Raw genomic sequence first — 16,320 nt, forward strand, 5'->3', positions numbered from 1 at the left:
AATGGTGAGAGTGAAGAGTTACAAACTATGAATGCATTATAATAGAAGCCCATCTAAATATGATTAACAAATTTCTACTTAATGTAAATATTAAGGCGAGCGAACTGGACGAGTGCTACAGAACCAAGCAATATCGGCAGCATATCAGCTACTATATCTTACTATATAGTCATATATGTGCATATTGTATATCATGCATAATATCGTTCACCCATAGCCCATACACACACTTACACACACACACATGCATACGATTATATAAATATATATATTTATGTGTAGGCGTATTTGAGAAAATATTTAACGTGTATTAATTATAAATATTTTATGACTTTTTTTTGTATTTGTTCTTAGCGAAATGCAAAAAATATTCATTTAGGATTATAAATATTTAATATTTCATAATTATTAAAACGCATACGAAATACAAACTAACAATAACAATAACAAGAACAAGAAGAGTAGAAAAACAAAAAAAACAAAAAAAACGAAAAATCGAACACACATATAAATGTAAAAGAAACATTAATAAAAATGTGAAAAATCGAAGAGAAAATTGTATGGAAAAATTGTTTATATTTTAAGTGCTATAAGTGTGCAACAATAAAAACTTTTATGAATTAATTCACTTGCTTCAACTTAATTTCATTTGTTGCTCGGCATTTTCATTCTGTGAATTGAGGGCTTTCAATTGATTTACGGCCGGGTATCGGCTGCGTGGGTGGATGTAGGGGGCGGATGGGGAGGGGGGTTGTGCGAGCTAACTCGACCCTGAAGATTGAGAATTGAATCTTTGGGCCGATATTTATGGCAAGCGCTACCAGGGAACGTGTCTAATTATATTCCATGGAAGCAAATGTTTTGCATTTTTATTTATTTATTTATTTGTTTTGTGAAATTTATGTAGATGTTAGCTGACGATTGACCTAGGACGGATATCTTATATGTTTATCTTTCGGAAATCCGATTTGGCAAACAAATTGAATGCTCTTAAAATGGTTAAATGAACATGGCACTCAGATAAAGTCATATGCCTGATCCGGTTTGACTTGTTGCGACGCAAATCGAGTTTGTTTCCGATAATCGATAACTTACTCCGTTTGCAAGCAATCGATAAAAATCGATATCAATATCCTGTTTCTTGGGCGATTTTGGTAAATAATAAGAGCTAGAGTCACGGAACATGATATGTTGCTTCTACAATATTATATATTTGTCAAGTATCTTTCATTTTATACCTATCGCCACCTCTCCGCTACCATGCGTGCGGATCCCTACCATCAATTGGCATTCAAACAAATTAAACATCGATGGGTTCAATGTTAAAGACAAAAAAACCATTAGTTCATAAAGACAGCCTTTTCGATGATATTTTGGAATATTTCGGTCAAATAATGTCCGATTTAGGAATTTTATACCATTTTTGACTCGTAAGGATCAGTTCTATCGATTGGCATCAAAAAAAGGAAACCCACAATTTTGACCCAAATCGACAAAATGGCAAGGGGTTACATCACGTTTTTTTTTTTCAAAATCGAGGTCGATGCGAAAATCGAACTTTTTCTATGATTTTTTTTAATATCTCGGGTAATAACTCCGCGCGGAGATATGACGTTCCAAAACGACGGAACTCCGCGCGGAGATATGACGTTCCAAAACGACATAGCTCCCCGCGGAGATATGACGTTCCAAAACGACATAACTCCGCTTGGAGATATGACGTTCCGAAACGACATAACTCCCCGCGGAGATATGACGTTCCAAAACGACATAACTCCGCGCGAAGATATGACGTTCCAAAACGACATAACTCCCCGCGGAGATATGACCTTCCAAATCACCACGTTTTTTTTTGCGAAAATCTAAACTTTTTCGATGATTTTTTTTTAATATCTCTGATAAATAATGTCTGATTTTAAAATGTTATACCTTTTTGAATGCGTACGGATCCCTACCATCAATTGGCATTCAAACAAATTAATCATCGATGGGTTGAAAAATGTTATTGACAAAAAACCGATTCGTTCGTAAAGTCAACCTTTTTGATGATATTTTGGAATATTTCGGTCAAATAATGTCCGATTTAGGAATTTTACACCATTTTTGACTCGTAAGGATCAGTTCTATCGATTGGCATCACAACAAGGAAATCCAAAATTTTGACCCAAATCGACAAAATGGCAAGGGGTTACAATATATTTTTTTTTTGTTCAAAATCGAGGTCGATGCGTAAATCGAAACTTTTTCGATGAGTTTTTTAATATCTCGGGTTATAGGTCCGCGCGGAGATATAACGTTCCAAAACGACGAAACTCCGCGCGGAGATATGACGTTCCAAAACGACATAACTCCCCGCGGAGATATGACGTTCCAAAACGACATAACTCCGCGCGGGGATATGACGTTCCAAAGCGACATAACTCCGCGCGGAGATATGACGTTCCAAAACGACGGAACTCCGCGCGGAGATATGACGTTCCAAAACGACGGACACCGCGCGGAGATATGACGTTCCAAAACGACATAACTCCCCGCGGAGATATGACGTTCCAAAACGACATAACTCCCCGCGGAGATATGACGTTCCAAAACGACATAACTCCCCGCGGAGATATGACGTACCAAAACGACATAACTCCCCGCGGAGATATGACGTTCCAAAACGACACAACTCCCCGCGGAGATATAACCTTCCAAATCACCACGTTTTTTTTTGCGAAAATCTAAACTTTTTCGATGATTTTTTTTAATATCTCGGGTAAATAATGTCTGATTTTAAAATGTTATACCTTTTTGAATGCGTACGGATTCCTACCATCAATTGGCATTCAAACAAATTAATCATCGATGGGTTGAAAAATGTTATTGACAAAAAACCGATTCGTTCGTAAAGTCAACCTTTTTGATGATATTTTGAAACATTTCGGTCAAATAATGTCCGATTTAGGAATTTTATACCATTTTGGACTCGTAAGGATCAGTTCTATCGATTGGCATCAAAAAAAGGAAACCCAAAATTTTGCCCCAAATCGACAAAATGGCAAGGGGTTACATGATATTTTTTTTTGTTCAAAATCGAGGTCGATGCGTAAATCGAAACTTTTTCGATGAGTTTTTTAATATCTCGGGTAATAGCTCCGCGCGGAGATATAACGTTCCAAAACGACGGAACTCCGCGCGGAGATATGACGTTCCAAAACGACATAACTCCCCGCGGAGATATGACGTTCCAAAACGACATAACTCCCCGCGGAGATATGACGTTCCAAAACGACATAACTCCCCGCTGAGATATGAAGTTCCAAAACGACATAACTCCGCGCGGAGATATGACGTTCCGAAACGACATAACTCCCCGCGGAGATATGACCTTCCAAATCACCACGTTTTTTTTTGCGAAAATCTAAACTTTTTCGATGATTTTTTATTAATATCTCTGATAAATAATGTCTGATTTTAAAATGTTATACCTTTTTGAATGCGTACGGATCCCTACCATCAATTGGCATTCAAACAAATTAATCATCGATGGGTTGAAAAATGTTATTGACAAAAAACCGATTCGTTCGTAAAGTCAACCTTTCTGATGATATTTTGGAACATTTCGGTAAAATAATGTCCGATTTAGGAATTTTACACCATTTTTGACTCGTAAGGATCAGTTCTATCGATTGGCATCAAAAAAAAGAAATCCAAAATTTTGACCCAAATCGACAAAATGGCAAGGGGTTACATGATATTTTTTTTTTTGTTCAAAATCGAGGTCGATGCGTAAATCGAAACTTTTTCGATGAGTTTTTTAATATCTCGGGTAATAGCTCCGCGCGGAGATATAACGTTCCAAAACGACGGAACTCCGCGCGGAGATATGATGTTCCAAAACGACGGAACTCCGCGCGGAGATATGACGTTCCAAAACGACATAACTCCCCGCGGAGATATGACGTTCCAAAACGACGGAACTCCGCGCGGAGATATGACGTTCCAAAACGACATAACTACCCGCGGAGATATGACGTTCCAAAACGACATAACTCCCTGCGGAGATATGACGTTCCAAAACGACATAACTCCCCGCGGAGATATCACCTTCCAAATCACCACGTTTTTTTTTGCGAAAATCTAAACGTTTTCGATGATTGTTTTTTAATATCTCGGATAAATAATGTCTGATTTTAAAATGCTATACCTTTTTGAATGCATACGGATCCCTACCATCAATTGGCATTCAAACAAATCAATCATCGATGGGTTTGTAAGTGTTGTTGACAGAAAACCGATTCGTTCGTTAAGTCAACCTTGTTGATGATATTTTGGAATATTTCGGTCAAATAATGTCCGATTTAGGAATTTTATACCATTTTTGACTCGTAAGGATCAGTTCTATCGGTTGGCATAAAAAAAATGATGTCCAAAATTTTGACACAAACCGACAAAATGGCATGGGGTTACATCACGTTTTTTTTCAAAATAGAGGTCGGTGTGAAAATCGAAACTTTTTCAATGATTATACCCTGAACCCTTTAAAAATGGGTATAAGGGCATATTGTATTTGTGCAAAATCCAAATGTATGTAACAGGCAGAAGGAAGCATCTCCGACCCCATAAAGTATATATATTCTTGATCAGCATCAATAGCCGAGTCGATCTAGCCATGTCCGTCTGTCTGTCCGTCCGTACGTCCGTATGTATGAACGCAAAGATCTCAGAATATATAAGAGCTATAGACTTGAAATTTTAGATGGGGCAATTTTGGTAAATATTAAGAGCTAGAGTCACGAAACATGATATGTTGCTTCTAAAATAGAATATATGTATGCATTTGATGTTAGAAGAAGAGGGTTCAGGGTATCCCCTAGTCGGGAGCTCCCGACTAGAACATCCTTCTTGATTTATTTTAATTTGTTTAACTCTCTGTGGTTAAATTGGGATATAGCCATATTGATTCAATTGATTCAAAAATATGAGGCCGATCTTTAAGTATGCCAGATACACATCTTTAGTAGAAGCTACTCTCCCTCTCTCTCTATTTATCGCTCTTACTATGTGGCACCATAAAGTCTGTGACAATTGCGCGATCTGCCACGCCCATACCTCATACAGCCTATATATATATATATATATATATACGACATATATATATATATATATTGAACATGGGGGCGCAGTGGGCATGTGCATGCAACGGGAACGCGACAGGCAGGAAACGTCTTTCAATGGAAATGAAAACGAAAATGGAAATGCAAATGGAAATGAAAATGGAAATGGGCAGCAAGACAGAGATATGCCCCCACTATGCCCAGGCCCAGGCAATCCAAGCGCGTCTACCCCTATCTTTGGTATCAGCTGAGCTGACAAAGTTGCTCTCATGGGCGAAATTTGCATTTTGCATAATGCATTTGAAATTTTTCATTTTTTTCCATTTTGCATTTTGTATTTGTTGATTAACATTGAAAATGGAAATGGCAAGCGACGAACGCCTTTGAATTTATTAATGTTGCTTTTGCAGCTTGTGCAGTTACACAATTAAATGCTTGTAAAGGCAACAACATTATTGTTGTTGTTGCTGTTGTTGGCACATCAAAGCGCGCGTTTGGTTTGACCAAGGCATAATAATAATATAATAAAAAATAAAATGGCGATGCGCCGACTGAAAAACGCGAAAACATTTCTAATGAAAATCCCAAGACAACAACAGCAACAACCACAACAACAACAATCGACACCCATTGGCTATTCAATGCACGAGCTGTCAGACTTTCTTGTTTGTTGCTACTGCTGTTGTTGCCGCGGTTTTTGTTGCTGTTGCTGCTGCTGTAGGTTTGCCAATGCTGCCCCCTTGTCTTGACTGCCCAACAGAAATTAATTAGCTGCGACGTGGCATAAATTAGCAAAAACTGAAAACCAAATACGAAGCGTCGAACACTCGTAGTCTCCCGCATGTCCAACGCTGGCTACCAACCACGAATCGACTGGTCTTCTATGCTATATAGTCCATGGGCCGTACAACTGGCGATCATACAGACAATCCTCATTTAATTCCAAAGACAAAATGAAAGCGCAGCCTCGTTGATTTGTAGCTGATAGCCTTATTGCCTTGTATTATCGCTGGGCTCGTATCTCTGGCAATTGTAAGGGAGAAGCAATGTCTAAGCCAGGGTTTCCTCGAGTAAATGTGAAATTCCAGCATGCCAAACCATTTGGCAACCTAGTTTTAATTATAATTTTTCCTATATATTTGTGTAAAACGTTACCGACTACAATATACACCGTAGATTTCTAGATTTTATAGTATTTCATAAGATTGAATGCATGAAATCTAAATTTGTAATTACATTTATATTAGTATGATAAATATAATATTTGTGTATGCTTTATATAGCTAGAAATGTGTGCAACTGTATGTGAATATCGTATATTATAAGGAGCAGTTATCTTGTATTCTTCCCTTGAAAATACATGTACTTATTCCTAAGTTAAATGAATATAAATAATAAAAGATCTATTTAACAATGAAAAAACCGTCAATTTCATGTTTGGCAACAGGTCGATTACAGGGCATTAGGCAGTTTATCAGCTTGCTTATGCGTTCCGGACTCGAGTGGAAGGTGGAACTGGCACAGCAAATGCCAATTGCCATGTGGCATGTGGCATGTGGCACGACGCTGCTGCTGTGCTGAGCTATTGTGGCACATGCCACAACTCATTTCGTGTATTTTAAACATGCGACACGAAGGCGGCTGCATTGTCACAGCTGCCCCAAGATGCTATGCTGACTGCCACTGCCACTGCAACTGGGCTGCACTTGAAACTGATAAAGCGTGGAGGAGGATCATAAAAAAACGAAAGCGGAAGGAAGTGAACATCGGGCGCGAGCAATTGAAATACAAGAACCACTTGAAGCGCTGTGCAGCTGCTGCGCTGCGGTCGCCGAGGGGGCTGCAAGGGCGTGCCCATTAATCCAAATCGTGTCGAGCTGTTGCTGTTGCTGTTGCTGTGGAACGTGATTGCCAATCGATTGATGTAGTCGAAATAGCGCCAAGAACGCGTCTATTGAATGGAATTGTTGATGGCAGCAGCGTTTTGGCCATGAGCGTACGCCTGCCATGCCCAGTGGGTGTGGATATGGGTGTGGGGGCTAGTTTCGAGTTTCATTCACAAAGCGAAAACGTCGCCACATTGGAATGCGACAGGCGTTCGCTTTTTGTGAAAGGAGTAGGGGAGGGGGCTATTAATTAGCCAACGCTGCCAAAATTGGTGGCGCAGCAGCGTTTGATACACTTTGGCATATCGATTGGGCCTCACGATTTTGGACGTTGCGTTTCCGCTGGCCGAGAAACGAGCGACACGGCGGAAATACGAGAATTGCAAAATGTGCCGTGCGCTGTGGCTTTGGTTTGTTTTTATCATTAAATCACACAAAGTCTATAATTATTCATGAATTGTTTAAACAATTTAAATGCATTACGCGCGTTGGCAACAGCGCGAATTCGAAGCATCCCGAAACGGATGCTGCGCCAGGAAATGATCAACGAGCGCTTCCTGTGCTCAACCCTTATCGTTAGATTGGCTTGGCTGCCACTCGGACAATTAAAATAAATGGAAATTCTAGAATTTCCCACGTTCCGAGTGAAATTGAGAGCCCAAACTGGTCTGAACAATAAATGTGTTTATTAGGCATGCAAAATATATTAAAATATGGCAAAAAAGGCAACAAAATATGTTGCATTGTATTTAAATGTATTAATTCCAGATATACGCTTTCGAATGCGCCTAGATCAAAAAAATATGTTTATATACATATATCTACAATATTTATTTCAATTCAAATTTATTATTTAATAGTTATATGAATACTCCTGCGCAATAAATAAATAATTATAATAAATTTAATGATTTAGTAAATGTTTGCATTTATGCATATTTATAAACTTTATAATCGACCATAAATAATGAAATATACTTTAAAATTGAATTAAGGAAGTTTCCTCTTTTGGCTGGGCATTCGTGCTATTCCTGCCCATATTTACCAAATACAAATGCAATCGATTATTGTGGAGCAAGATTCAAGAAGCTTTTAAATCCATGTTTGCAATCACGAAAACGAAACAGATGTAAGCTCAGGTGTTTGTTGATTCGCTATGCAATTTAGGCTCGGATTGCGTACTTTTTAAGCTTCTTTCGTTGGGCGTCACGTGGACGCAGAACGGTGCGTGTCTCCGCTTAGCCGGTGCACACATTCGTTAAGCAAAGACCGTGACACTTGTCAGCCAAGACACAAACTGCTGGAACATGTGGGAATGAAACGGAAGTAAGCTTTAGTGTTGGATAATTTGCTAAAGGACATCGAAAATCTCTGAACGAATCTTTAGGTCTTTGCGGAGTCTATGTCCTTTTCAATGAGTTAGAATAAAATTTGATAAGTTTTAAAATCAATGCTTAGACACACGGAAATCAATTGAAAACATATTTAAGCGCTTGATAATTTTCTAAAGGACCTTAATATGCGGTTAGTGTACTTGCTTAATTTTTTTCGGATTGCGTCATGCGCACTTTGTAAGGTGCGTTTCTCCACTTAGTCCGAGCACACATTCGTTAAGCAAAGACCGCTACACTTTCATCCAAGACATGAACTGATTCTACACTTGGAAAAGGAACTGAAATTAGCTAAAGGGTTGGGTTATTCGCTAAAGAGCTTTGAAGCTTGGGTTGTGTATTTGCTAAGCTTTTTTAGTTAGGAGTTTGAAGGTGCGTATCCCTGCTTAGCCCAGACACACATTCGTTAAGCAAAGACTACATTTTCTAGCCGAGTTACGAACTGAACGAATCTTATAATAACTTGAGGATAATATAATATAAGTTGATACTTATAACGTACATATATCGTAAAAGACAATTACATATATCGTAAAAGATAATTAAGAATCAACTAGTTTTATAATTTACCATATATGCTAAACCTTATCGCATATATGTTATATTTAAACTCTTAAACCAAATTTATATTTTATATTATTGCTATTCTATATGTATATGTAAAGATGTATATACCATATATATTTACAAATGTACAATCATTATGTTCAAGCATGTATGTGTACTTCTACAGAATTTGTATGTAAAGGTTTATGTGTGCATGTACGTGTATGTACATATGTGCGTATCTGAAGTGTCTGAGAGTATGTGTATGTCTATGTGTCTATGTATGTGTGCGTACGTCTGCATGTGTGAACGAATAGGTGTGTATATACATGCGTGAATGTGTAAGCTTATGCTTGCATGCCTCATTGTGTGCATGTCTGGGTATGCACGTAGTTAATCCGATAGATTGATGAACAGGCGACACACATCGGAGCTGGTGCACGGAGTGCGACATTGTGGACAGTGCCGATAATGCTCGAGAGATCTCAGTATACAGCTCTCGCCGTAGATGTGGCCGCATGGCAGTGCGACGAGCCGATGTTCCCCAGCATCGGTCCACTGCAGCAGGCACACCGAGCAGGACATAACGGTATCCATGGTGCGCAGCATCCTGTCGAGGGTTAGCTCCAAATCGACGCGCTTTTGCGACTCCTGTGCCATGTCGTTGCTGAATGCTCGAGTAAGTGCATCAATAGTGGCGACCGTTTCCTGCAACTGGATGCGCAGCTCCTCTCGGACCTTGTCCTTTTTGTTCAATTGGTTCTGCAACACGGCTAATGTTGCGATCGTCTTCAGTTGTGGCGGCTCAGTCTTCACCGCCAAGCGGGCGTGAATCTGCTGACCTTGCTCAAGCAGAAGATCCAACTGTGTCTTCAAGCTGGCGAACGGCGCACCACCCAGCAGGGTGCGGAAATAGCCCTCCACCTTCTCGAATGAGGCCGCCAACAGCGTCTTCTCCAAATTGGTTTTCGACAACTCCATCTTCACATTTCCAAGCTCGGATTTCAGCGCACTGCACTCCACTGTCAGCTGCTCCATTTTCTCTTTAAGGTCGGCGTTTTGTTGAGCCAAAGTCGGGCGCAGACGTCGACGCTTGGCCGATGGAGCCTGTTGTTCTGCTTGTTTTTGTTGTTCTTGTTGTCGATCATCTGGATTATCACCCGAGTCCATTTTTTATTTGCGCTACGCATTTTCGATATATTTATGAGAAATATTTAACAAAATAAGTATAAATAAATAATGAAAATAGAAGAATAAAATACAAATTTGGAAACTTACGGAGGTCTTCAACCGACTAAGCAGAAAATTGTAATGAGACCTGAGCAAGATGCAGACCCCAGCTTCCGAAAAAAAGCTCCAGTATTGCCAGGCAAATTAAAAATTAAAGAACAAAAATTTAATTAATTGAAAGAACCCATTTTGGATGTTGGAAATGTTGGGAAGACTGTCTTGTCAGTCTTGTGACCAGTCACCAGTCAGTGTGACCATTTTTTAAATTTCAAATTCAAAAAGCCACGTCAGCTAACTAATCTAATGGCAATTGAACGGGAAAGGGGATGCAACTTTGGTTTCTATAATTGCATTGCATTCAATCCAAACTCAAACGCCGGAGAGCGTAGTAGGGAACCCTTATTCCTCAGACTCAAGCCTTGTGGGTTTTGTCGCCAGCCGTTTGGCGTCAGGTGGCGAAATTAGCGCGATTTCCGCCGCAAGTTTCTGGGGCCGGAAAACCCCGTTAACGAGCAAAAACTATGGCAATGGGAACAATGGAAATGCTGGCGACCAACTTGCTAAATCACCAAAATCCGCATCTTTAGCATCTTAACGGCCAATTTAGCGGGTGGCAGCAACAACAACAACAACAAACGATAAGCTGCAGCAATGGATGCACATAAAGGACAACAACTAAGACAAAGCGCAGATAATAATAAAAGATAATAAAACAAACGAAATGTCTGTGTGCGCCATTGGCAAGAAAAAGCCCCCGCCACCATCCCTTTCCATACATCAGGACGCTTCTTGGCCTTGGCTAAGCTAAATAAAAACACTTTGGGGAACAATAGACGCCCTGCCCGCCCGCGCTCTCTCTCTCTCTCTCTCTCTCATCAGCAATCTGAATGTGTAAAAGGCAAAAACTTTGCGCAACACCTCTTGTCGTCCCGTGAGAGCCGCTAGGAGGCAGCCGAAGGAGCCATGGGGCAGGGGCTGTGGCAGACGCCGCTGCTGGGCGTTTGTCATTCTTTTGTAATTTAGCGAGCCCTGGAGCCAGCTCAAACTCCATTTGCCTCCAGCCAGCAAACGCTTCATTATCTACTTGCCGCAACCCCTAGCTCATTGTCTATGCCCAGAGCCCTCCCCTCCGCCCCATTCAGCTCATACAGCCCTCCGCCGCGTTGCTTGTCTAATTTCGCGTGCCGCAACGCACAATTACACCGAGAACACAAGAGAGCAGGCAACGCCACGTCCAGGTGAGCAGTCAGAGCAGCTCAAGGAGGTTCGAGTAAAGGGCAAGAGTTAGTTCCGTATTCTCAATACTCTACGATGCATGCAAATCGTATGAGCTACTTAGATTGGTAATTGTGGATACTCTTCTTTTAAGGATCATCCAGATTGAGTTCCGCTTCGAATTAAAAAGCTGCGAGTTGATTTGAAATTCTGAACACTCCAATACTAAGTAGTAAGTATGTTCTTAAGAGTTATTCAATTAACTCTAACATAGCTCAATTTTACTCCTTCCATTAAGAGATTAAGGATTCTAATTCGTAAAAAATACACTGCGAATAAGATTGAAATCTTAAGAATAGCTTTAATGCTCTTAAATGTCACCCAATTTCACATCATTCTCAACCACTTCTAGTAAGAGATTTGAATACTTGTATTGGTCGTTTAGAATGAAGGGATTTTCTCGTTTGTGTTTCAGTTTAAATACTGGATTTTATTACTTTTGAGTGCTGAATTTCGTGTCGTTGTTTTTCGGTGCAACTTCCAATTGTGTTGACGAGTAGGTTACAAAAGGGATTCCAAAGGTTGGACACTACATATCCAGCTCGCGGCGACAGCTTTGATTTAGTGCACTCTCCAGGCTATTGCGATAGGCAAGCAGTGGTTCCCATCCAGTGGCGCAGCTAGTGCGTCGCTCCCTACTGCTGGTGCCATCGAGATAATTGAGCACATCCAACATATCCTCGGCAAGCAGCTGCGGCACAAACTGCCTGAGCACCTTTAAATAGAGCAGATTCCCAGGCACCTCAGTTGGATCTGTCGACCATTCCGTGGCGTAACGTATGCCAGCGCGATGCAAAATGAGCACAGCCGGACGAGACTTGATAAGGTTCTGGCTCAAAAGATCCCCGAAAAGCCTGGCCATATTGATCAGCTTGGTGAACTGGGCCGAGTCAGCCGCCTGGGCAGGGCTTGCATGGTCTGCTCGAATGCGCTTGTACACCATCAAACATGTGTGCATCAGGGCCATGCCGAAGTTGATCATATTGATGGACATGCATCGCTCCAGGGTGGCATGCAGAATATCACCGAAGGATGCATGAAACTACTTATATATATGGATAACTGGAGGCTTAACAGTGAGTGGATGGAACCTGATCTGCTCACCTGCTCGTAGTACTGGAACACAGCGGAGGCACGCAGCACGGGTATGATATTGTTAAAGGCCAGTTTACAGAAGCCGGCCAGGACGCGACGCTTGCTCTGGAGTGTGGCTAGCATTTGTCCATCGCTGGTCTTGGCGACACTTCCATCTCCGTTGAACACATACCGGAGCACAAATTTCTCCAGCGTTTGCAGCTCGCATGTCGACGACTTGTACTCCAACGAACGAAGCGCATTGTTGCCGCTGCGACGCAGTGTATCCGCGAACAGAACCAAAAGATCACAGGTGGAGACGAAGGCCTGAGGGGAGGGGAGTCAGTGAGCAAGAGACAAGCGGAACATTAATACTCACCTCGCAGCTGATGCTCGTGTCGCTGGAGTATTCAATAATATGAAAGGCGGCTAGGAAAAACTCCTCCAGGTGATCGCCCAGCATAAGGCAGTCCTCGTCCACATACTTGCCAGCGCTGACCGCCTCCTGGACGCGCTTTAGATCCCAACAGATGGCCACATAGTATATCTCCAAGCAGAGTCGCACAGCCTCATCGGGCAGTGAAACCTCCGGTGCTTTGTTCTCATCCCGAATGGCGCGCTTCAGGCTGGCCAGCACGGTGTCCGTTAGCTGATACTCGTGCAGGTCGAATCGTTCGTAGAGTGCCGAGATGAGACGCAGTGCGACAAGTAGACGCTTGTTGCACACTTTGAAGCGGGCATGCTGTGAACTGATAATTGCCTGCTGCCAGGCACTCTCTGCCTTCATGTAGTTGACCACCGCCTTCTCCAGCAGATCCTTGCGATAGTTGGGTATCAGAGCTGAGCACTGCCTGAACAGCTGCTCCAGTGCCGTGGCGCTCTTCTGCAGCACCGCAAAATTGCTGTGCTTGAACATGAGCGATTTGATCAGCTCGATCAGCTCCTGGGCCTGTGCCTGCGAGCAGGTCATGTGCGGTGGCAACTCGAGCAGATTCTTGATATCAACATAATCGATGCGATACTGCCGCAGCAGTGTGGCCAGCGCGGGCAATATAATCTCGGAGGCCTGCTTATTGGCATCTGGCATGGGCTGGCGCAGCAGGGTGTTGGTCGAGCGACCGGGCGGCATTTCGCCGGTTACCGCCTGCTTGACGCCGATTGTCAGGATCTCAATAATCACAGAGGTTTGCTGGCTGGTCAGGTTTTCCGGCTTCAGCAGCATATCCACCATGGTGCTCCAATCGAGTACGATTTGGCTGCGGCCATAGAACGAGTCGACCAGATAGGCGGCGTGCTCCTGTCCCTCGAACTTCATAAAGAACTGCACCAGAGCCTGGACACGTTCACGCTCTGTGGCCGCCTGCTGAAAGCGATGGTGCAGCAGCTCCGCCGATGCCTGGGCTACGCCCCGTTTGGTGGCAAACACCAACTGCTCAATGATCTCAATCATCTGCACATCGAGCAGCTGCGGCATCGCCCTGTGGTAGCGTACCAGCAGCTGTATGGCCATCTCGGACAGTTCGGACTCGGACCGCATGCTCAGGTTCAGGAGCGTCGTTCGGAATTTGTAGCCCAGCTGGAGGCAATTGAGCCGCAGCTTTGGCTTCTTCTGCAGATTGATGAGCGCCCGCAGGCTGGACTCGCACACCTTCCGGGAGCTATCCTGCAGCGCCTCGAACAGATGCTGAGCTTGCATCGGATTGATGTAGCACTGCGGAAACTTGTGCAGCCAAAGGCCACACTCGGTAATGCACAAAAGACGTATGTCCTCGACCTCATCCCGCCTCCGCTTGAGGAACACCTCGTCGAACATCTGCATCCACAGAGTGCGTAGCTTGTCCTGCTGCAGCGTCATCAGATCGCTCAGCGTTGTCATCATCTTGAGTGCTGCAAGGACATGGTACTGTACCCGAAGATCGTGTATTTGAATAGATCTAAGCGTGTCTCCATACCAATCAAGGTGCTGGTATGCCGCAAGGGTAGCACGTCCGAATCTGATGCGACCACCAAAAAGCCAGAAATGTGCCTCAGAAAGCAATTATCCAATATGATGGCCGTGCTTATCACAGCGTGCAGCAGCTGCTGTACAAAGTGGGTCACGTCCATGGTTAGGGCGGGCGACGCACGCATCCTCAGCGGATAACGAGGGCTCTTCTGTATATAAGAACAAAGATTTTATACTAAGTATAAATTTTAAGATTTAGCATTGTCAGCAGCAGATTAGATACTCTACACTCTATACGAGTTAATTATTTGACTTAGCCGAAAGCTTCATAAGGTTTTTAAAAACTTAAAAGTAAATCCTTTTTCTAAGTGAACAAATTTAATAACCGTTCAAAATTATAGCTTCAAATATAGATCAATTTACTTACAACTAAAAACAAGTGAAACAAATTTAAGAAAATATAAACTTTTTAAAAATTATAATCTCCAATTTTTTTTTAATATAAATACAAATTTAAAGAAGTGATAGAATTCATCAGCTACAATTAAGAAAAGTTAAAAAAAATGGTTCAAGTTTCATTAATAATTAAAAGCTTAAATGTCATTGCCCTAGTAAAAGGCATGTTAAATAGTTGCTACTAATAAATTTTAACTAGAGTACTAAATTATCGCCCGCTAACCTATGTAATAAAAACTGATTAATTAAATGAAGCTTTTATCAGATATGAAAGAATTTCAAGAAGAATATTTCCAGCAAAAGTAAATATTATCTAGACGGAACAATGTTATGCAGTAAAACAGCTTACGTTTTCGAATTGGCCATTGGCCGCGTTTAGAATTTTGGCATTCTTCAATGGAAGATTTGAATCCTCGGGTATTTGATAGCCGCTGCCGCTGGCCTCTAAGACGAACTGCATGAACTTAATGAGCGCCGCTTCCGGCTTGGTTACGTAGAGCTGAATCCACTCGCTGCAAATGTCCTAAATAAAATTATATAAATAAAGAGAAAACAAACATCAAAAGCATTTCGATAGCGTTGAACGAATTCAATCTTTTAGCAAATCAAAATGGTGGCCAATTGTTGAGGTTAGGTTCAGCATTTTGATTTGCTTTCCAATCGTACCTCCATATTTTGATTCTTATTGCGCACAAGCTGCAACAAGCTGGTCTCCAGCTCTTCATCGCTTGATGTCATCTCGAAGTCATCCTCCAGATTCTTGTTGCTGTTGCTTTCCTCGGAGCTGTAAAAAGCACCACGTAGATTTGTAGACGACACGAAGTTTTTCATGTGATATTTGCTTTACCTGTCTGGGATATTTATAAGTTCGATTTCCTCGGCTGCCTCGGTTGCTGTCTCAATTTCCTCCTCAATATTGCTCATTTTTGCTTTGAGACTCTTAATTTCTCGGCAGCGAACACGAAATAATCACCGTGAAAGACTTTTGCCAAGAAGCACGTGCGAAACTCCGGAATAGAGCCTGCAAAAGAAGACACAGTGCTGCCCATCTTGTGCACGCTAGAGATGAGCGCTGGCCGTGATTCGATACTGTGCGTCGAAGAAGAAGACAAAGTAACGAGACGTTGCACAAGGCAAGCTCACTAAATTCCTATGCCAAAGTATCGTTGGAAGAAAAATAACTACTTGTTCGAAAACTGATTAGATCTCTGTCATTGAGACGCATATTTTTCGGCTAATTTGGTTAGAAGTCTCTTAGAACCAGAAGACCAAGTCTACAAATCAGCTGATTCAAATTGCTTTGCTGTTTTTGTGCTCACTTCTATCATAGCAGGCTTTCGTTGTGTTTCGGAAATGATTTCAGAGCAAATTCGACGTGAAAACTTCACTTTTAGTTACAATCTCATAGTGAACACATC

The 16,320-nt window shown here is 41.9% G+C and overlaps 2 protein-coding genes across 2 annotated transcripts; both read right to left on the reverse strand.

Moving 5' to 3' along the window:
* Positions 1–9,026: 9,026 nt before the first annotated feature.
* On the reverse strand, positions 9,027–10,383 carry LOC6635495 (uncharacterized). Its single transcript, XM_002059048.4, has 2 exons — positions 10,201–10,383; positions 9,027–10,104 (listed from the first exon to the last, which is right to left on the reverse strand). The coding sequence occupies exon 2, from the start codon at positions 10,090–10,092 to the stop codon at positions 9,316–9,318; it is 777 nt and encodes a 258-aa protein (XP_002059084.1). The 5' UTR covers positions 10,093–10,104; positions 10,201–10,383; the 3' UTR covers positions 9,027–9,315.
* A 1,338-nt stretch (positions 10,384–11,721) lies between these two features.
* LOC6635494 (cohesin subunit SA-2) lies at positions 11,722–15,892 on the reverse strand. Its single transcript, XM_032439675.2, has 7 exons — positions 15,750–15,892; positions 15,569–15,686; positions 15,252–15,425; positions 14,454–14,655; positions 12,881–14,388; positions 12,532–12,828; positions 11,722–12,469 (listed from the first exon to the last, which is right to left on the reverse strand). Exons 1-7 carry the CDS (start codon positions 15,824–15,826, stop codon positions 11,957–11,959), a joined length of 2,889 nt encoding a protein of 962 aa, XP_032295566.1. The 5' UTR covers positions 15,827–15,892; the 3' UTR covers positions 11,722–11,956.
* Positions 15,893–16,320: the final 428 nt, after the last annotated feature.

Source organism: Drosophila virilis, chromosome X, assembly GCF_030788295.1.
Source record: "Drosophila virilis strain 15010-1051.87 chromosome X, Dvir_AGI_RSII-ME, whole genome shotgun sequence".
Taxonomy (NCBI): Eukaryota; Metazoa; Arthropoda; class Insecta; order Diptera; family Drosophilidae; genus Drosophila; species Drosophila virilis.

Coding starts and splice junctions, on each gene's coding strand:
- LOC6635495 (XM_002059048.4), bottom strand. CDS start 10,092: ATGGACTCGGGTGATAATCCAGATGATCGACAACAAGAACAACAAAAA.
- LOC6635494 (XM_032439675.2), bottom strand. CDS start 15,826: ATGAGCAATATTGAGGAGGAAATTGAGACAGCAACCGAGGCAGCCGAG. Junction 15,426..15,568: donor ATAAGAATCAAAATATGGAG/GTACGATTGGAA, acceptor AATTTTATTTAG/GACATTTGCAGCGAGTGGAT. Junction 14,389..14,453: donor GCATACCAGCACCTTGATTG/GTATGGAGACAC, acceptor ATGTCCTTGCAG/CACTCAAGATGATGACAACG.